The 23,806-nt window shown below is 34.4% G+C and overlaps 1 protein-coding gene across 1 annotated transcript in view; it reads right to left on the reverse strand.

The window, feature by feature from the left end:
- LOC111050143 overlaps positions 1-23,806 on the reverse strand; it is a 565,154-nt gene that overhangs the window by 26,459 nt on the left and 514,889 nt on the right. The window contains exons 30-38 of the mRNA XM_039426978.1: positions 18,675-18,824; positions 13,217-13,315; positions 12,658-12,844; positions 10,770-11,050; positions 8,421-8,566; positions 5,014-5,257; positions 3,378-3,550; positions 2,488-2,653; positions 367-642 (exon numbers count right to left, since the gene is read on the reverse strand). Of these exons, the coding sequence (XP_039282912.1) occupies positions 367-642; positions 2,488-2,653; positions 3,378-3,550; positions 5,014-5,257; positions 8,421-8,566; positions 10,770-11,050; positions 12,658-12,844; positions 13,217-13,315; positions 18,675-18,824 (1,722 nt within the window). The remainder of the gene's footprint in view (positions 1-366; positions 643-2,487; positions 2,654-3,377; positions 3,551-5,013; positions 5,258-8,420; positions 8,567-10,769; positions 11,051-12,657; positions 12,845-13,216; positions 13,316-18,674; positions 18,825-23,806) is intronic.

Below are 23,806 nucleotides of genomic sequence, written 5' to 3' on the forward strand. Positions count from 1 at the left end.
ATTCATATTTACAAGCACATAATTTATAAATTATATCAATCAAAACTTCTCTATCGCCTTTGCTTTCCAAAATTTATTAGCTCCATCATAATGTAACCTATTATTAGAAAGTTCGTTACAAATCTTCTATAATTGTTAATTGTGCATAATCATTTTAATTACAATATATTACCTTTTATCAACATTTTACAATGGTTAAAGATTGATTATTGGAATTACTCAATAATATTTCTTTCTGGCCCGATCATCTTATTATTTGTACTTTCAATCATTAGAATGATTGGAAGAAGATAAACTGAGATCAAAAGAAGAGAAACTGAAGTCAATAATAAAGTGATGTTTCAACTATTAAATGTGTAGCCTTACCTTGATAGCAGATAGCTCTAGGAATCCCTCGTCAAGACCGAGACTGGCGAGCTCGCCGGCCCACTTGTTGGCGAGGCATGCTGGCACATTCTCCTCGGGGTTGGCCGAGAGGCAGTAGTCGGGCGAGGAGGTGGCGGGCGCCGTCTTGAGGCCACTCCAGGCGGGCCGCGACCACGTCAGGGTGGCGCAACTGCGCTCTAGGCGCACATACACCAGTGCCGATCGCGACCCACCCTCCGCCTCCCAGTGCACCGCTGTGCTGCCGTGGTGCAACACCTTCAACACATTATATTATTATTAAACGAAAATTATATTAATTTATTAAATCATTCAGGAAGACACAACTTCCAGAAAAGTACCATATAGGATCAAGCACAAAAACGGTTCCAATTCTAATTTTTACAACAGTCCAAATGTAGCTAGGCTAGGTCATATAACACTATCACATTTTTGAGTTAATTTTCAATTATTTATAATGTATGAACGCCATATTACACGGGAGCAGTTTCAATAAAGTATTTGGGAGCAGCTCAGAACAGCACACAATTATTTGAATAGTTCTTCAGAGTTTCCTTAGTCTGAAGATGACCCACAACAGGTTGATACGTTGTCACTGCTGCCTAAGAGTTTCTACTTCGAAAGTGTCTTCAATTCAAAGTTGAATTCTTCAAGTTTACAAATTTTAGATTAAGGCCCTATATTCAATATGACAAACGGTTGATTGAAACACTTCAAAAAAGAGAGTTCTTAATTCGAAGTTAAATTCTCCACATTTACAAATTTTAAATTAAGGCTGAAGATTTTTTAAAGGAGTCTATAAGGATTGGTTGATTTTTATAAAACATAATTATAGTACCCTTTGAAATTGATAAAATAATAGAATAAGAATAGCCCACAAATTATAACTACTAGTTTCGGTGATCACACCATCGTCAGGTTTTAAAGATAAATTTCAAATAAAATTCTAAGAAGATATATGAATTGGTTGATTAAGATCAGGTTTTATACACCAATAACTAAAAAAAATGATGAACAAACTTAAATTATATAGCAAGTATGTAATAGGATAAATAAATAAAATGTTTTCTCAATAGTCAATACAATGTATAATTCAGAAATGGTTCAATTTGCTTCTCTGGTGATAATGCCTCATCCACATGTTGGCCCCATGCATACAAATGACGACCAGCGCCAGAAAGGGATGGGTGGTCTGTCAGCGGTGGCCTTCATTGAATATCGCTCCGATTTTTGTCGAGCAAAGGCCAGCCCAGTGAAGGCCAGTGGAAACCAGCGCTGGCAAACCACCCACCCAAACTTTGTCAACCAAAGCGTGCTGTTTCCTGTTTTGTCGACTGCTTTGCTGTTTTTTCTGTGGAATTGAGTTGCTACAATACCTACTATTATTTAAGCAATAGTAGGTATTGGTTGCTATAGGCTCAATATTGTTATTGTGTTACTTTTTCATTGTTTTTTTATAGTTTTTATTGTTTTTATTTTAGTTATTATTTTTCTTCCATGGATATATCTCGCTCGCTGCAGCTGGTCTTGATGAACCACTAATCACATTGCAGTGTGGATGGCAAGACCAACGCGGCCGAACTCACCAACTGGGCCAGTGACTGGGCCAACGTGTTGACTAGGCATAATGTTTAGTAGAAAATATGAAAATACTAAAAATAAGATATATTTAAAAGTCGAATATTTTTATGAATAGTCAATAAAATCAAATCAAATTGATCAACCATAAAATTTCAAAACATACAGAATTCAATGAAAATATAAGTACACTAGAATAGGATTTCCCAGACAGAGTTGAGACAATTTGGAATAATCTGTCAATGAGCTCTATGTATGAAAAAAAGAAATGTTTCACGATTATTTGTAATATCAATGATGACTATAACACATCAGATCTGGATTGATAGTGTTTCTCAATAGATGAGAAACAAAGAATTTTGAGAATTTTGCTCACTCGATGACACACATTTACAAATTCATATAGCTCAATTATTATAATTTTCTCACATCACAATAATTGTGATGCCACATTGGTGGCTTACCAGTCGGTCACTGACGGAATTTTATTTTTTGAATGAGAGGCAACAAGACGAATAAATTCACCTGCAGAATATGGTGGTTGATGTTGGATTGTGGTGAGGAGATGGGAAAGAAGCTGACTCCATGATCGTTGGTGAGGGGCTGCACAGGCCGGTAGCTGTCCACTTCATTGTCCAAGTCCTCCTGCTCCTCCACAAGGTAGGCCCGTTCTATACTCGATGTGTGAATGCTAAAATCAAAACATGCTGTACTTAGAAAGCCAACTCTTGAAAATAAATGACAGCATTTAATTTGGATTTTCGATAGCAACCTTTATTTGACAGCATTTAATTTGGATTTTCGTTTAATGATTCAAGTAGAAACTAACTAATTAAATGGACACCACAATTGTCAATGCCATTGTTATAGTTAGAATATACAAATAAGAATAACTGATTAGCTACCATCCATTAATTATAGTTGATAGCAACTGGTACAACACTAAAGGAAGGATGCTATCGAATTTTTGTCATTTACTTTTTGTAGCTAGCAGTTCAATCATATGAATCTCAAAAGAATAAAAAGGTAGGAAATAAGAGGGATTAGAAAGGTCCAAAAATCTTTATTGAATAGATATCTCTAATTAATCTGGGAATTAAAAATCTAAATAGACCTACCGTACCTCTTTTTAAAAACACAAGAGCTTTTATTCACTACATGTTTCGACATAATTATTATATGCTATTTCAAGTGATTGAATTAAATAAATCTTTTTATTATCACTAATCAAATTTTATAGGTTTAAAAAATACGTAGCTGGAGTGATTTTTTTGCTAATTCGTCTTTTCAATATTATAGCCACTTTCTATCCCCAAAGGGAATTTTTGTTCGAAGAACAAAATATCCAAACAATTTCTTATTAACTCATTTTTAAAGGATCAATTCCAGTATTCTTGTAATAATTAATGAATTACCTTAATTGTTCCCTAAGATTGTCAGCTTCCCGCGATCTATTATGAAAGTGTTGATGGAAGGAGGCGATCTTGTCCATGACAGCTTGAGTGCGGTAGATCTTGTCCAGGTTGATGAGACCGCCCGGCCCGATTCTGGTGAAGTAATGGTCCTCGCCATTGTAGTCCGATATGAACTGCAAACAAAATGTCATTCATTAGCAAAAGAGATCGGTATCGATGAATTGGAAAAAATCTCCAAACTTGGAATTTCTAAGTTTGTAGATTCTATAACACATATAGATTTGAGAATTAGGAACTAGAGATATTAAATGGAACTGGAGATATTAAATTTGAGAATTAGGAACTAGAGATATTAAATGGAGCTTTTACTTTAGTAAAAATCGTATTAAATTTGGGCCAGAATAACGGTCTCAAGGTCTAATAGTTGCAAAAGCAATAATATTAGCTCATGTTTCTTTGTGAGAATTTTATAAAAGAAGTTTTAATTTCAGATTTGCCTCCACTCCATTCATCTTAAATCCACGTAATTTATGCAAGAAACATCATACAATTAAATAATGAAGTATATGTAAGTATGAATGAATTCGGGGTTTTCCTACAGCAATGTTTTGTTTGAAATGAAATCAGGATGATAATTTTGACAGACACAGATCTATAATATATTATGAGTATAAATGAACTCACTAACTTCTACAAAAATGTTTTGATTGAGATGAAATCAGAGCAAGGTCTATATTGTTAAGTTTATTTCCTTGCAATATTTTCTAATGTAATGTAATTATGTAATTCAAATACATCATAATGGATTATGCGCAGCCATGATATATCTCTCACTTTGCAAGTAAGTACTCCAAGTACTTTATAAGGTATCAAAGTAGTCACTTTGCATTACACTTGCATCAGTAGGCCTAAGCATAATTAATTACGTCACTTGATATATATTTGTATTTTTGAGTTGTTTTTTATGTTTATATGTCAATAACACAATGTTTTTCAATTTGCAGTACAGGTATTATTATTTATAATAGGCCATAAACATAAGTCATATTATGCTAGTCTCAGTCTCTTTTATTGATTTGTACGGTAATTGAACGAGCGTTAGCGAAGTTCTCTCTTTTGACGTAGGCCTACTGAAGGCCAAAGTCGTTTTCTGTCTGCCTGCATGTTAGACAAGAGCTTTAGAGAGAATTGATCAATCAGTTTCAAATTTTGAACAATAATTCTTCGAACCTTTTTACAGGTCAAGTTCGTTGAACAACAAACTTGACTTACTCCTTCGTCCTTTTTCAGGATATGAAAATAAAATTGGAAGTGCAAAAAATGTTTTTTTGGAAGTGTATTTTTTTATTCTATTATTTAGTCAGCTAGAATAAATTGTATGCTATTTCTGAATAGAGAGGTTTTTAAAATAATGTGATTCTTGGCATCTAATTGAGTTATTTTTTGTAATTTTAATATCTTAATATTTTGAACACTATGTAATGTACCAATGTAAATATGACTATGAATTTGACTTGAACTTGTCAATATAGTATTATTGTACAATGCATTACATCAATAAAATTGGAATTGGAATTCCTATTCCATTCCTATCCAATTTCTAATCTATCCCAATTCCAAATTGCCAATTCTGTACCTGTAGCTGGGTGTGCTGACCGCCGGGTGCAAGCACAACGATGCTTGGCGTGTTGGCGAGGATGTCGCGGAGGTCGCGCAGGAAGGCGCCGAAGAAGGGCACCACCCGGCACTCGGGCATGGCCAGCGCTCGGCCGAGGGCGCGCTCGTACTCCACCGACAACAGGGCCTGCGACACGAACTCCAGCACCGGCAGCGGCTCCTTGTCCGTGATCGACAGCCAGAACGGCTTCAGCTTGTTCGATCTACATCAAAGAAAATATTCGCCATTTAATAAGTTTTTTCTTTGATCTGAACCAAAGCAAATATTATTCATTTAATAAGTTGAACATTTGAACATCTTCGCAACGGCCTCCCCACCAATAAAAAGCCATACGAATTCACATTAGTATATGGTAACGATGGAGAAAATATAGCACAAGAAGTTATCCCATGGTATAGGGCGTTTACTGTTAACTTCACTCTTAACTCAAGCCGGTCCTAGTAGTTATTTTTCGTGAAGTTATACTATATTTTATCTACGGTTATATTACAGTAAATTCGTATGGATTTTTATTGGTGGAGAGGTCCTCGCGGACAGGTCCCACCTCACCTAAATCATGAAGAAAAAATACCATTATATTCTTTTGTTTAGAATATTCGTTCGTCTCTGTCTGAATAGCTGATATAATTTGAGTAATCAATTACGATTGTCTTATTATCGATTATCATGTACGATTATGTCGTATTTATGTCGATTATGTCATATCGACACTTACTTACTGTCTTACTTTAGTTGGGACCGACAATATAATGTGCCCATCCGATTAACACGGTCTAGCTGAAAACGTTTGTTAATATTTGATTTTCAACCTGGGACCTCTAGGCTGCAATGGAAGCACTATAGCCTATCTACTAGACCACTGATCACTCCAAAGGTTATAGGTAGGCCTACGGCACTTGGAAATAACAAACATTCTAAACTAAAAATCAAATAAATCCAGGAAAGGAAAATTAAAATACAAAATAGCAAAGAAAAGAATTATTCTCTCATTAATCATTGATTCAATGCATTCTTGAGTGGAATTTTATATCACAAACCACGCATTATTTCTCAATAATTAAATAATGGAGAAATTCATAAGATTGATACAAATGAGTAATACAATAACATATTTCTGTAGAGTTAAAAAAAATTTCAACATGAAATCGCTCGAGGTACCGTAGGCATTTTAGAAAACTAGGAAGTTTGAGTATTTTTACAGAATTGTTAGAAATTTTACAATAATTTTGTATTGATTAATTATTATGATAAAATAGTAGAATAAAAATTACAAGCTTATTATACTTGTCATAACAATAATTATATTGTACATATCATAGTATGGTAGGTATCATATTGTATTACAATTATTTTCCATTTCGGAACTGACTCCGGTCCCTAAAAAATACATCGATTATGCAAAACATGCATACCTCTTTGAAAAGTAAAGCAACAAGTTTGAACTGTACCGGTACCTGTTAAATCACAATTTTAATAAGTTTATCAAGAGAATTATCTTATTTTCCTTGACACTAGGCTCATCATCATGAACAATTAATTGGCAAGTCTATATACCGTAAGTCTAATAGTCTTTTAAATAATTATATACATGTTACATAACATGGTCTATAGAACGATGATACTAATAAATAACACTGATACAATGAGTGCAAATTATGTGTTTGACAATCTTTTGAGAAGTACACCACGAGTTGGAAAACATATGCTGCTTATATATGAAGTAGGCTACATCTAGAACTAGAGCTAAGTTGTCCAAATACAAATGTTGAGTCGATATGCTGATGGTGTGATCTGCTGCTGGCAGGATGCTGCTTCCATGATTGAAGAAAATGCGATCCGAGAGCAAGTAGTTTCCGCCGGCCTACAACATTCACATTCGGCTGGAGGCCGAAAGAAACCCCTGCTCTAGGATATCGCTACGTTTTCACGCCAAGGTCGTCGATTATCCTTGTTTTGCGGGTCTCCAAGTCACTGGACGGACGCAATCACTTATCTACTTGCACTATGGTCATTCGTATTATTTACAAATATCGATTTTTATCAAATAGAACCAGATTATTTCACATTACAATATAAAGTCAGTTTACCGTTGACTACTATGCAAGGAAAGGTACCATTAAACACTTTGAAATAGCAACTATTAACTTGAATTACAATAAATGATCGTCTAGCAAGTTACAAAATTGCAATCAAAAATACATGAATCTCAATAGCCTCATGAAAAAATTGAGTACAATATTATTTGAGTTGACGTAAAGTTTTGAATAGCAATAAGTTTCTTAATTTGGAAATTGATTAATATTTTTCCAAAGATAGGATAGCATTATAGACACGTTGGAGTTTTAATTTAAAAATAGTATTTTCTTATGAATATGGTAGATTTTCATGCGTATTCTTATAGATTTATTTGATCAACACTATATAAAAAAGGAATCCAGTTTAAAATTTTACATATAGAGTACTGTAACTGGATACTATGTATAAAAATCTGATTTTTTGCAATAAATCATCACTGACTCTTCAAACACAGTTGTAAGAAGAAGGATTTTTTGATTATTTGTAATGAGAATACAATAATATGCTATTTTACTCTTATCATAAATAACTTGTTATCACCTCCATCAATAATGTTCTTACTTACCGTACCTAAATTATTTATTAATTAATTTTTGGTAAGTTCAAATAACTGTATAACATTGGTAATATAATATTGGTATATAATACAATGACTCATCAATTAAACTTATCAGTTGATTTGTACCAAGTTTTGAATTCTCACATTACTGACAATTTACCGACAATACTGTCATCATGTGACAATTACTGATACTGCGTTTTGAAAATCTGGGCCCATCTCAAGTTCGGAATCCACAACCAAATCTTCTTGATACCGTAGTGAAAATTAGATATCAATATTACAAAGGAAAATTTGACCATTTCAAGTCCTACTTGGATAATAGTTCAAATAGAATGATGATATTAGAAGAAAAACAGTTCATTGAATGGAATACAAAATTTAATATAACCTCTAAAGTGAATGTTCAACTTGAGACTTCAAAAATGTTTGAAATATTGATTCGATCAAACTATTGGCAAATCTTGGTCGTTAAAGCTGCGTTTACACCAAAGTTATTAACAAAATGTTAATAATTTAATCCTTATAGATTCTATTAGATTGAACATAACTTATCATACACATGAATCATGATGAACATATATGTTTGTCAAGTTCCGTTCAATCTAATAGAATCTATATAAGGATTAAGTTATCAACATTTTGTTAATAACTTTGGTGTAAACGCAGCTTTAGAGACAGATGTCAGAAGAATGAAGATAGAAAATATTAGAGGTGTGTTAGAACTCACTTGAGCCCGGCAACAATTTCCATGGCTCCATTGAAGTTGCCGATGTTCCAGCAGGTGAGCGCCACACGCAGAATGCATGACAGCACCGACTTGCGATCTTCGTGCGTCGGCTGAGAAATTATCAGGTGTGTCACCCATGAGCTCACCTACAAATCACAAATCAGTCAATAGTTTATCATTCATTATCATTGCATTTCAATTTATAAATAATCTTGTTATTGCATACAATTTATAACTACTGTATTTAAAACTATTTAAAAAAAGGAATGTAATACTGTTTTCAAGTTCATTACATTTTTGAGAGCGTAATATGTCTAAAAATTTCCTGTAAAATTATTCATTCCAACATACAGATAAGTTGAATTAATACATCACCAATCGAATCAATAAATCATCTGCAGATCACATATATTTTAGTCCAGGCAACGAATGCTCAAAAAAGGTAAAGAAGGAAAAGTTTGGAACACAATTTTTGACCCCGCAGCTCTTTTAAGGATAGTGAGGGGGTGAACATATCAAAAGTCCTCACTCCTACCACCTGTTTTAAGGGGGTGGGGGTGGTTTGAAAGTACCATATTATTTTGTTTTTCTTGCACATATCTCGAACAATATGTGTCTTTCGGAAATTTTTGTCAAATTCAAAACTGAAGCTTACAAATTAGCCTACAAGTTTCGTCTGTAACATTTTTCGATATCTCTTTCAGTTCTCTAGATATGAGTTTTCGAAGGTGTCACATTTTAAGAAAAAAATTTCCGTCTCCGAGTTCTTCATCTTTTGGGCCTAATAACTTTTTAACGATTGATTGAAAAAATCCGTGTTAATCATGCGCTCAAAGAGCATCATATTCTCTTCAATTTCACGTATTATTTCATTATTTTACGCACCTTCCTTATATTGTTGAGTGTAAAATCTTCAGTTCAACAACAATAGATCAATTGACAGGGAAATTTGAAGGGAAAGTTTGGAACACAATATTTGACTTTGCTGCAATATTTGTTCGGACTAGTTAGAAGGTGAACATATCAAAAGTCCTCATCCCTACCCCTTGTTTAATTTCAATACCCCTTGTGAATTAATATCAACAATACGTCAAATTATAAGAGTTGCTATTAGTTAATTAATCAATATTTATAATAAAATATAAAATAATCATTAGTTCAACAGTATTTGAATTAGAATACTGTGAATTTTACTTTTAATTGAACACTGGACTGTAGCCTCGTGGGTGTAGCAAGTCTCATTTTCACTGTAATGTGACTATCACAGAGCCAGGAAACTGCAGACCATTACTTAAATACTGCTGTAGAAAGTAGAAATGACAATAGAGTGGCCCAAAGGTACCCACCTCCACTACTCATTAATACCTACTACCCATGAGACTATTATTGTAACCTTAAATTTAATATGATGGGCAGTGACTTTTGGGGCCAACAGTAAATACCGTATTTAATATTGAATAAAATTAATAAATTCAATAAAAATGTATGGGGTTCTGCAAACTATAAGATACAATTTCAAAAGAAATATCAACAATAAGAATCTACAATAAATTGAGAATAATAATAATATTATAGTGAGAGTCACGTAACACTGTCAGCATACTTATGAAAATTCAAATTCAATAAAATTGATTGAATGAATTAAAATTTTTTATGAATAACATCAAAATGCTTTCTATTCGAATAACGCTGACAGTTTCAAATGATTGTCAGATTAGCATGAATGAAAGTGACAAAATAATAATATTATAGTGAGATTAACTCAACACTGCCAGCATTCCTCATTTATTCCTTATGGGAATTAAAATTCAAATTCAATGAATGAATTTAAATTTCTTATGAATAACATCAAAATGCTTTCTATTCGAATAACGCTGACAGGTTCAAGTGATTGTCAGATTAGCATGAATGAAAGTGACAAAATATAATAATATTATAGTGAGATTAACTCAACACTGTCAGCATTCCATATGGGAATTAAGATTTCAAATTAAATGAATGAATGGATTTTAATTTCTTATGAATAATATCAAAATGCTTTCCATTCGAATAAGGCTGAAAGTTTCAAGTGATTGTCTAACTAGCATGAATGAAAGTGACAAAATAATAATATTATAGTGAGATTAACTTAACACTGCCAGCATTCCTTATAGGAATTAAATTTTAATTAAATGAATGAATGAATTCAAATTCCTTATGAATAAAATCAATGCTTCCCATTCGAATAATGTCTCACCATAGCATGAATGAAAGTTTATTAAATTCCTTATGAATAACAAAAATTCTTCCCATTCGAATTATGCTGACAGTTTTAAGTGAATGTCTGACTATAGTAGTGTAGTGACTGACCTCGTTGAATCGCTTGACAAGCGCGCGCACAGAGGGCCGATCGGGGGCAGCGGAGGCGGCTGCACCGGCTGACGACGGCGGGGGCGGCGGGGGTGGAACACTGCCTCCCAGGTCGAGGGTGACCTGCCTGAGGTAGTCGATGGGCGGCACCTGGTAGAAGAGCTGGTCCTCGGTGTCGGCTAGCCGCAGCGCTACTTCCTCCGGAAAGTGAAGCGACCGCTGCAACGCCTCCAGTTCGCCACTGTGCACCACCTGATGCACCACCGACCGCTTCACCACCTCTGCACACCACAACATCAACACCTCATCCATCCACCACTCATACAACAACACTCTTTCGGCCGACCAACCGTTTGTACAGTCCATCGACTGGAGGTTTAATCTCAAAATGAACCACATTTTAAGAAATCAGACTGAATATATATGATCCAAAAGTATTCTTTCTCGGTCATTGGCCGTTATCGCTTAAACGAAAACGCTCCTGTATCTCTACAGGTGCACGCATTCAACCAGTTGCTCAAAAACACTCCTGATGCTTCTTACAGTGGCTCGAGTACAGTAGAGCACGTTTGGGTGGTTTAATAACTTGCCATTACAACTGTAGAATGAAATTATATTGATAAATCAAATAATTGAACCTATTGATATTACGTGAGATAACCAAACCCATCTATACTGTAGTCTAGTTAGATTCCCCGGCCCAACGAGAATGGCAACCTTGCATAAGAAGGTTCAGTCAATAATTATTGAGATTGGGAATAAACTAGTTGAACTTTCAGACACATTGATGTATTGGAACATTTTGAGAAACTAGTTCTGGTTGTTGCACCTTTATCAATCTCTAGTGAACTCTAGTTTACAGTAGTAAACTCAATTTCACATGGTTTCTATTCAATATGAATTGAGAATACGATTATTTAAATTTATAATTCTTTTGAACTTCAGTAAGGCGACTGAATCGATTACTCTATCATCACAAGTGAACATTCCATAGCGCATAACCCATTACTTAACACACCTAACTTACAGAGTGATGCAGTGAAATGGGAAGTTTTGAAAGTAATGTAGGTCGCACTATAGACCCGACAGTTGCTCGGAATTCTGCAGAATTGATGTAAACATATTGCCCAAGGTACCTAGAATACAAGGTATTCTGGGTACATTGATATTGCCATTCAGTCTGAACTAGTGTAGTTAGTGCAATTGCTGAAAGAGCATTTCATATGACTTGCGTTAACTGCTGCACAAATCATTTATTTTGATAAAAGTCCATGCAAGAGGCATCGATCATATTTGGTTGCGGCCCAATTAGATGTCAGAATGGATGTTGGATTGGATGCTGGTGAGGGGGGGGGGTTAGCGTGCAGCTTGATGCGTCATGAACGTGTCCTGTGGTGAATTCAGGAAAGTTCCGTGTTATAGTCCAGTCTAAAGTATGACAGTCGTTGACGGCTTGAATTGTAAATTCAAGTTAAGAGAACCTTCCCGTAAGGGATAAAGGGTAGGGGATGGCTCACGAAGAGCCCTACAAATCTACTCTTTTCAGGGAAAGTGTACATTACAAGAACTGTAGCAATCTATGAATCAAGAAGAATATTGGAATCGAAATCACAGCCACTTCCCAAGATTTTCTACAATGTCCAGTTTTCATAACTGACTGTAAAGTCCGAATGGGAGCGCATAATTTTGATGTCATGGACCAATTTAGGTAATTTTGATTGTAAAACCATCTACAGAATACTGAATATGCCGTTCTGATTATACAGTAGTTACTAGTTACATGAATTCTTTAGTGGAAGCCCTAGTTTCAATAACTTCCGTTTCCCTGCACCACCTGCATTAGATGGAGAATTGAAATAACGACATGTTTACATTATGTTCGGCTGACCTTGGCTCGAAATGCGTGAAAGGAGCGCATGTTCCTCGAGGAAGGTAGAGTCCAGTTCGTGAAGAATCTCCCAGAGTGCGAGACCCACTTGGCGCATGGCAGCCACTGAGGGCACCACCAGCGACCAGCGGCTGCCTCGGAACTCAAGCTGTAGTCGGTCATGGGAGCGGCCTCCACCTGTGCGCCACTGGAACCAAGTCATGATCATAGGTCTATGTTAGCTGGCATTATGTATTCGACACCAACAAATCACAAGCATGTTAATTGCTTTTGATTTTTTCGATTCGATCCAATATTATTATATATTCTATAATTGTGAGACAAAAATTGGATTCGGTACAAGAAGAGTGGGATGATTTGTTATGATAAAATATTTCAAAGTTTGTTCTACTGATGACCATTTCAAAAAAGAGGTAGCATTTGATTGGAATTTTGAGGGATAACTATTGAGAATAGTTTCATATGCAAAGGAGTATTTATATTTCAAACAGACTCCAACTAACAGGAGTCAAATTCCATTGACGTATGAAGATATTTAAGATATTATATCGTGATTTACCTGTACTAAATCCGAAGTATTTTGAGATTTTGCTAGGATCTTTGTTTTGTTGTCTAGTAGGACTATCCTCTCAGGCCCTAGTCCTAGGAGCCGAGCCGCCTGAAAAAAACAATAGAAATAAGGTGATAATCTGGAACTTCTAACAAAGCAAAAATCTGAATTAAACTCACATGTCCCAACATAGTTCGTAAACAAATAACCTACAGTGATTGATACAGTAAACCAGTACGGTAGTAGTATAGAAGAATATCGACGAGCTGAACCCTGGACAGCATTGGATAGCATGCAATCATAGATAAGAGATACCGTTTATTGCATTGCATTATCCGTCTCTGATGCAATCCAGAGACCATCTAGTTCAGTACAAAATCTCAAGAAGTTAAGTTCAGAATCTTAATGGGAAAAACGCTTTCGAACGGTTTCCTATTTCCTGTTGAACATCAACATTCAACCATAATTTGAAAGAGCTATAAATTATTATTATTCCTTACAATGAGATATAATAATACCAAACAAACGACCTCTACCAAAATCCAGTTGTGATGGAAAATGATCCCACTTTCCTGCTGATAGATGTTGTGTAACATGAAACGAGACATTGATAAAGGAAGATATCCTTACTTCCTTGGAAATAATGTAACAAGAGAGAAGACAGATCTGGCAGAGAAATAAATTATTTACTACGACGACACGGGGAGTTTGAAGATGACAGTGATAGAATACGATAGGTTCCAATGGGAAGGAAAATAATAATTGTAACTTGACTCTAGGAAAAATACCGGAAACAGAAGCAGTCTGTCCCAGTTTACTGAAATCAAGATGAAAATTGATTATAATCAAACTATATTCGTTTCAATATTCTTCTCAATGGAGATATTATAATCTTGAATTCATTGTAGAGAAAAATAATGAGAATAGAAAATAAACCAGGAATAAGATGATAATAAATCAAAGTATCCATAGTGAGTTTATAAATCTGTAAGTATTATTTATGCAATGATTTTTGAGGGAAAGAGATCCAGAGACACTAATATTATTAGGTCATTGTAGCACTGCCATTATGAGTTTTGAGAGGGGGAAAAAAGAAATAAAATAATTGTCTTAGATGAAAGTAATTTTGATTTGAGAAGGGATACCAATATATAGATGAGTTTAAGAGGAAAATGTAAACATGAAACAAAGCTGTCACTAGTCAATATTAAGCAGCGAAGTCATGACATGTTTGAAATTTTTAGGATGAAATGTTGAGTAAAAAATACGGCATATGGATGAAATTCAGTTCACAGATGCCTATTTTTATTTTCATCCTTTTTCAGGGTGTGTAAACTGCAGTTTTCAGAACGTTGACATTTTGAGCCGTTCGAGTGTGAGTATGATTTATGAGTGGAAAATTGTGTAAGCCGACTCTCCTATTAGGTGGGGCAGAGAGGCAAGGACCTAGTCGAGTTAGTTTAGACAGAAAAAATCAATAAGCCGTATCGGATGTCACTGGACTATTCAATTATTATTTCATATATAAGCTTGATATATATTGATTTGACCTCCTTTTGCGCTCATCATGACCTCTAGGTCCTCTAGGCTTGAGTATGCACTCTCTGAGTAACGCTAGTGGAAAGACCCCGATGTGAAGGAAAGGTGGAAAAATAGACGAACACAAATGGGTTACGTTGAAGCGATACGAGGTATCTCTTGAAATATCTCTTCTAGTTCATATTACATAGAATTCAGAGCATATCGTGATTAATTGAGAAATTTGGATCATAGAATGAATTATCAGTTGAATATATAATGTAAATTGCATTAATAAAACAAAATAAATCTTATAGCACCCTTTATTCTTTAAAAAACTTTAAAATAGCTGAACAACTAGTTTCGGTTTACACCATCTCCAGGTTCTAAAATAAAATAAAATTCAATAACTGTTTACTAAATGATATGAAATTAACATATGTTTAAATTCATATGACTAATTATTTATGGTAAAAGTTATTAAATTTAAATTTATATTTTAAAAAATTTTCAATTTTATTTATTTAATTTTAATTTTATCAAAAATAGGATTATTTAAGTCGAATTGGATTATATTTATTGAATTATTCCTATTAAATTTTGCAGTTTTATAGATATAAAATTCTTCTTTCACATTCAATTTATTACTTTCACTACCAATGCTTAATATTTTCATATTAGAATTTATATTGATATAATTATGAATATTCTCAATTAAATGCTCAGCAAACGCTGATTTTTGAGTAGTATTTTTTGAATTTAAAGCCTGAATATGTTCATTGAACCTTTTTTGAAAACATCTACATGTTTGACCAATGTAAAATTTTTCACAATTACTACATTCCAGTTTATAAACGCTTGATTTTTTAAATGGTTCCTGTTGTATTTTTTATTAGTAATCTTCTTTATTAAATCAAAAGCATTATTTGTTGTTTTGTATTGTACCGTAAATAAAAATTTTTGCGAACGTCTTCCTAATTGCCTTATTGAGAATAGTGTTGTATGTAACACAAATATATTCCTTATTTTCTGAATTTCTATCATTTTGTGAATTAATTTGTTTATATTTTGCTTATATATCATCTTATCAATAAATTTGGTATCATATCCATTTGTTACTGCAAAATGTTTTATAATTTTCACTTCTTTTTCATAATTTTGACATAAAACTTTTGACATAGGAATATCTATCAATCTATAAATCATTGATCTGAATGCTGCTGTTTTTTGCTGCCATGGATGGTTAGTCTTTTGGAATAAGAGAATTTGTATGTGTGGGTTTCCTGAAGATATTAAAATTATCTTTCTCATTTTTTATCTTACTTATTTTCAAGTCTAATAAATTTATTTTCTCTTTTTGAACTTCCATAGTAAATTATTTTATAGAAGGTGAAATTGAATTTAAATATTTTTCTAAATCTTCATGTGTTTCATCATTATTATTATTGTATAAGCATATTATATCATCAACATATCTATACCAATAAATGATATTTTTTCTCAAAGGATTATTATTACTTGTAATTTTAGACTTTTCCAAATTGTTTATTCAACTTTTTGCATTCTGATCAATTTCTTAATTTTATTCAATGAGTCAATTTAATTTGAAATTGGACAAGAAATAAGCTGCAACAATTTATTACACATTCTATGACAAAAAAAACGTCTTAAGATTTTGCTAACTCTGATCTCTGGTAGTTTGTTTACGAAGGTAGCGTGGACTTTACTCAATTCTCTACTAAATGAATATAATTAGGGACTCGGTCAATTTGGGTTTCTAAAACATGAGCAAGACAATATAATTGCACTCACTATCTTTAGAACTATTAATCTCATCACGACTGAAACCTTTCACTACACTACGTTGTTGATAAACAATAAAAATGATACACAATTCAAACTACTTTAAATAACTTTACGAAATCGGACTAATCAAACATTTTGAAAATTTATACAATACTTATATTCAACCACATGTAGTCTGACACGTTCAAATAGGGCCTTCGAGGCCCGAGGCTACCTCTAGATTTTTATCTGATTCCGGCCGCGGCTTGATTGGAACTGCTCTTTTTCCACGCAAATTATGTTCCCCTTCCACCAACGAGACAACGGTCCACGTGGAGACAAGCATAATTCCGTGGGAAAGGAAAATAATGAAAGTTTGAAATATTCCCAAATACTCGTGTATTTTCCATCGCTAACGGAAATACAGTTCCGTGAGAATATCTCAACCCTGCATAAAATTCAACAGAAAAATAAATTTCTCACGATAAAAATTGACACACAAAATTCAGCTACAAGATCACTAAAGTCTCATTGTTGAAGTCCTAATTCTACACTTTTCGAATGAACCCATACTAAATTTATCTCTATGAAAACACAAACCCATAATTAATTTATTTCAATAATCATCACCATTACACGTTAAAGAAATTGAACCGTATCACAAATCTAACAGTAGAAGAGAAACAATATTTTTTTGAAGTATTAAATACCACAAGGGACTGTGATCATGAAATCTCTTTTATACTGTATTGGTATAATACTACTGTATTTATTATATTGGATAGGTTAAATTGGAGATATGAGGTATTTTCAATAGAATATATAAGAATGGAAGATGAAATTATATTTTTTAGGCTTAAAAATATAAAAATTATACTTTCGATATTATTAACGTTGTCTGATTCAAGTTAATAATTTCCAACCAGCACAGAACCACTGCTACTGTGAGCTGGCACCAGTTTGAATCACGCATTTCTCCATTTCCGTCTTTCTCTCAAGACAGACTGCAAACATTTAGCAGATCATTAAATGAGCGTCGTGTTTGAGTACACCGCATCGCTGACGGCAATGGAATGAGGCGGGCGTTACAATGTGGCCTACTGTATAATACAGCCGAGGGCCTCAGTCTGATGAAGCACTGCTTTCTGCTTCTCCATCAAATCAATTTGCATCCATTAAAGTGATTGCAGGAAATAATTTTTCCTCAATCTGTGTCACTAGTTCCATTTGGATGTTGATTGAAGATTGTGCGATAGTGATAAATAGCCCAAGATTATAAATTTGCAATTTTAATTACTATTGTTTCAAGTGTGATAACAGTAAGTCATTTTAATTATTTTTTTAACATGTATGAATTCAGGGGTACTTATTTTTTATTTATTAAATAACATCATAGTACCCTTTTTAAAAAAAATATATAAAATAACAGATTAGAAACACAAATTAATTGTACGATGTTATTTTATAAATATTAGTTTTAATTATTTTATTGGTCCAAGGCTACGAGCTGAGTAGTATCATAGAGGAAGCATAACCTCAAATTATACACAAGACACTAGTGTTTGCTTTCTCTATGATAGTATCAATTAAAATCACCATGAATAAATTTTTTCAGAGTCTGAATTTGATTTAGTGTATAATTTTATACGACAGCCTAATTCACTAATTAATAATTAAGGTATTGCAAGTAAGTAGAAAAAACAAGTGAGTGAGTGAGTGAGTAACTACAACTCAATTTTTTTTTTCAAATCGAATAATTTATTTCGCCAAATATGATGAACAATAAATTCAAATAATTTCGACTAATCAAAGACAAGATGATAGGCCTACTGATATTTTATATTGATGGATTGTCAATAATGGTGGTCAGATTGAAATCTAGAAGAAATGTTTCATTATTCCGAGTCAATAAAGTGAAAATTGAGAAATAAGTAGCATCCAGATCGACAACAGGTAAAGGAAGAATTCGAATGGAAATATGGAATTTAGAGTTAGTAATAAGAGATCATCGTGATTTCGTTCACTCCATAGAGGGTTGATAATTTGATATTCAGCAATCTATATTTTAAACAGTTGAAACGTCAAATAATATTTGACTTCATCATTATTATATGCAACTAAGTAACCATGAGAGATGAAGGTATATTTTTGATTTAGGTTTTACCTTTTTCTTAGTTTTCCCTCGCAATAATTCCTTGACCTGGTAGACTTTACATCCGTAAGCTGGAAGACGCCGACATGTTTGAACGTATAACTTCTTCAGTTGCACTTCTGATTCGTAGATTGATGTGTGAAATAGTTTTCGTTTCTGCTCCTGTAACAGAAGAAATAAATAAAGGTTTAGTTGTGTGTTGTGGAAAAATTAAGACTTAAGAATCAACTTGTAAAGTGTCATCTTGTACTTGGAATAACTGTTAATATTATATTCTTTGAAGTTATATAGAACTATAGGCCCTTCAACATTATTTGAGGAATCACTTGTGAATAAAGGTGGTTATTCTCATTACGTATTCTTCTTGTCGTAATCTTCTACCAACGATTCTTAGTTATCAAGGCACGTTACAAAAAGTTAATCAATTCAGCAGAATTCTATTATGCATTGGCGTTAGGAAATCGACCAATCATTTCCTCCCAATTATCCAACAAAACAATCAAATGCCTCATCACTGGGATTATAGAGAACCTCGTTTTCATTATTTACATGGCACTAGAATAAACCCATCAGCTTCAAGCTTCGAAAACATCTTCAGAGAAGTCTCGCGACTTCTTAATGTTGTCACAGTGCGACCAAGATTACACGCGACATGTGCTCACCAGTTCTTCACTTTGAGTGATTTTCGATTTGCATGCAAAATGCTGTCTCCTCACTCGAGATGGAAATGCTTTCACAATTCATTAGAGCCACACAAAGCAGAGGGGCAGAGGGGCAGAGGGGCTGAGAGGCTGAGGGCCGATGCAGCATAAGTAATGGTGTTTGCTCGCCTTCCGGGGCGATGCGTGCTTCAAAGCAACCCGGCTCTAATTACAAAGGTGTACAGACACCACGACATCCTCTACTAATAATGTTGCCCGAGAGTGATCTCCTCAGTGTCGGTCTGGTGCCTGTGCCTCCTAAATGCCAACCAACAATGCAATCGTCAAACAACAATGCAATTAAACAACCAATTCAGTAACCAGTTAAAATTTTAATAATTTTAATAAAGATGGGAAATTTTATTAGAAATTACAGTTCACCAACTGGTGGAATATTATTACTGTATAATAATTATACAAAGATGTTCTGTATCTTGATGTCTGTCTGGGTTATGACCACTTCTATTATTTGATCCGATACTGAGCACATTCCTCTTTGTTACTTTGTTACACCACTTCTACCTATTATTTTGATTCCTATGCTTGAGCAGGTTTATCTTCAAGAAACCTTAGACGTGATCTCTTGAAACAACCTGATATAAGAGTATTTACAGATCTGGTCTAATAAGTTATCACTATTTTTTCGGTGCGGGGGCGGGTGACAGTTGAAGGAAGCCAACTGCTCATGCCTGACTGCTGTATTCCTAATTATAAAATCACGGCTTGCTAGGCTGATCGTCTCAATAGCTGGAAAAAACAGTCAGCTGGATGACTGAATGTAATTACTATGCAAAGAAGCCCCTTGATGCTTTGTGAGGGGTAAATCGGTTCAGGGATCAATTTGTGAGACCGTGACTATATTAGACCTATCATGCTCTTCAAACTTATATGGAGAGCTGAAAGACCCGACAGAGACGTTTAGAACGTTAGAACACAAACCGCTGATTACTTGTGAAACTTATCTAGGGAGCTTCTTCTACATTGGAGCCGACTTCTTCTGTTTGTTTCTGTCCGTTCGTTTTCGTCCGTCCCTCTAGATCAATACTATAAATAAATCATTTTTTTGTCGGTAAAGGACAGAAACTCCAATGTTGGAGTACCCTTGGGGATCTGTGTCAATGAAGACACAAACTATAAATGAATACAATAACATGATCTTCATACAAATAATTATTTTTTATCACAGTGATCCATTAGCTTTTATTTTGTTTTGGACAGGTATTCAGAGCTTCTGTGTCGGAAAACTACTTTCAAGATGAATAAACACAAATTCATCCAACACTTTAATTCACTGAAAATCAAGAACAGCACAGTTCCAGATGAATTAAGGTGCTGAAGTGACGGTAATGGTCCATTTGTGACTCGAGATATGCCCGAAAACCTCGCAGGGTGATGTGAAAATGACGTCATTAGGGCATGTTGACTGGATGTGAACTTCTGCGTCCCTTTGTGTAGTGTGTGGCTCCTGCAGATATTCCTCAAACTTCGCTACTATACACGATGTCTCTCCTTATTCTTTAGGAATATATTTTTGAAGTTGCCGCTGCACCACTGACGGCGACGGCACTCACTAACTTCATTCGCTCCTTTCAACTCCGAGAAAACTCCATTTTGCAGCCTCTCACTCCCGCGCGAACAGTGCGCTCAGTAACACCATCACTCGGCGTCTTTTTTAGAATTCACAGTCGGAATATTACGGCCTCTTCTTCTGTAGCCTCTCCTTTGTCGCCAGGGCTCCCACCCCTCGAGTATCTTTTGCGTCGTTATCTTTCGCTACTTCATTCAAAAGATACTTCCCATCCTTCCCTCCTCTACTCCGCAAGACGTTTGATTTGTTCCCTTTTCCACTCTTCCTATTTACAATTCTGTCAACTCCTCGTTTTTGCTCACAAAAATGATGAATTTCCTGCAAAAAAAACGTGTTTGCTCTAGTAATAAGATTTGAATAGCTGCCTTCAACATAGGCTAATACGAAAACTCGATTCAAGAGATCACTAACTTGAAACCAACTAGACCCTAAATTACAATTCATCAACCGAAACTGCATTGCAAGGGTCATGCATTGATAATAGTCGGTCTTAAACCAGTAGAATATAAACGTCCTAAATTATTCCAATTCCACAGTAATCCAACTGTGGAACTACTTACTATATACTTCTCTCATTTTCTTAATGGAATCAATCTTGTAAAACACATAGTACATTGAGTTCAGAAGGTTGGTTATGGTATAATTCGGATAGATGAGCTTTTTTATGGTATAATTAGGATAGATGAACTTTTTTTATGAAAGCGCATCGTTATAATCGTATATTTTGTTGTAGGCCTAAACTTTAAAGTTGCGTACAGACTTACGCGCTGCGCGACAAAAGGCGTTTCTCGAACAAGGATTCGCTAAGTACGGTGATAGAGATCAAAGCGCGAGCTTACTTGTTCCTTTGTTGTCGGCGGAAGCTTGGCCAGTTCGTTGCGCGCGAACCGGAATCGCCTGAATCATTATTATTGCGTACTGCTCGTGCTTTGGTTGTGTGTCACACAGCGCTTAAGTCTGTACACACCTTAGATTACCATTTACTACGTGTAAGCCCCGTTTATTGTTAGCATGATGCTATCTTAGTATCTCTTTCATGTCAGTGAATCTCTCTGGAATATTACTGTATTTAGGAAAAAGATATTCCATAATGAATTCCAATTGTTATTATATGAATATCCTCACATGAACAGACAACTTGGAACCATTTTAACATTTTTTTCGCATACATGTGAGAAAACTCGAGATGAGTGTTCAACGATTGAAATAGTTTATAGGCCATCAACAACGGTTTACCTCATTCAATCCAGATGTAATAAGTCTTGTTTTTGAGAGAAAGGACGTTCAATTTTGGAAGTAGGACATCAATTATAGCTTTTGGCGAAAAAACAGAAGAGAGTAGCAAAATTGATTGGGGTTGTTGGCATTGTTACTTTCCGTGGCTCCTCCAAAAGAGTAAATTACTGTATTCACGTGCTGCCGGCCATTGTCCCACGCGGACGTGTGGCTATTCGCCATTCTCTTTATGGAGAAAGAACGAAATTGAATTTTGAAATATCAGAAATTGCAATTTGGCTTTCAGTTGGATTTGGCGATGCCCAGTGTTGTAGCCGAATGATTCGGATGGCTTCCAGGACAGAGCAGATCCCCCATTTCACTCTCTCTCACCCCACATTGTCCAACATATGCTATCATCCTGTTACAGTACCAACAACAAATAACATCCACGAGTCTAACCAAAAAAGTCGGTGGATTCCGGCTTATTAAATAGCGTAGATAGAAAGAGTTTGAGTGTAAATTCTATGACACAATGCATATTCAGTTCCATTATTTAAAAAATGAGTATAACTTTCAGAAAGAGTTTGGAATGAAAATATGAATATGACCACACAATGCATATTGAGTTCCATTATTAGCGAGCAAAATAATTAAAAGAATTTATCAAAATATGATTGCACAATGCATATTTAGTTTTATTATACTAAAATAAGAATGATTTAAAAAACATTTTCGGATAGAGGAATGGAAATGTGATTACAAACTTTATATTCAATTCGATTGATTGATGGATTCTTCTATGCTACCCTCCACTGTAACTACCAAAATTACTCTTGGGATTGAGAATTGATCTTTACAGTGTGATGTTTGAACAATATCTTCCTGAAAATTAATATAATAATTGTGAAGCAGTGAGTTCCTATTTTTTTGTGGGAAAACTAAGGGAGTAGATGTTTTAGAATTGAACACTAATTGTAACAAAGGTATAGACGGCCCAAGGCGTCTGTGAGTCGAAACACAGTGAAGTCAGCTTTGAAAACATGCAGCACTCGAATTTGATTGCTATGTTTATGGAACACTCAAATAAATGGATGAAATTGCAACTGGAAATATGAGAGTTGAATGGTGCTGCATTCACATTCAATGTTTCTGGTTCATGAGATAATAAGACAGTTTCTGTCCTAGAGTGTTACACTGGACTTGACAGGGAATATGTCATGCATGGAATAACGTTTTATCAATGACTTGATACAGCAGTTCCAAAAATTTACATCATGTTAAATTGCATTGAAATACAATTGGAGTGAATTGTTTGAACGTTTGAAAATATTAATTGATGAAAAGTAAAGTTTTAAATGAATTTAAAAAATGATAATAGAAATTTTACATATGATTGAAAATACTAGCTCTGAAAGATATAAAAATGACTCAAATCGCTTTATACAATTAATAAAGGAATTTATAAATAGAAAATGGATTATAAGAAAAAGAAAAAGAAGGTCTATCATGCCATCAGTTGTTGATCTATATTGTAAAATACTGATTGTATTCAATTCAAGCCGGAATTGTAACAGCTATTTCCAGACCAGTAGTCAACGCTAAAACTCTCATTTGAATGAAAGGGGTATACAATTGAT

The sequence above is a fragment of the Nilaparvata lugens genome, chromosome 4, assembly GCF_014356525.2.
Source record: "Nilaparvata lugens isolate BPH chromosome 4, ASM1435652v1, whole genome shotgun sequence".
Taxonomy (NCBI): Eukaryota; Metazoa; Arthropoda; class Insecta; order Hemiptera; family Delphacidae; genus Nilaparvata; species Nilaparvata lugens.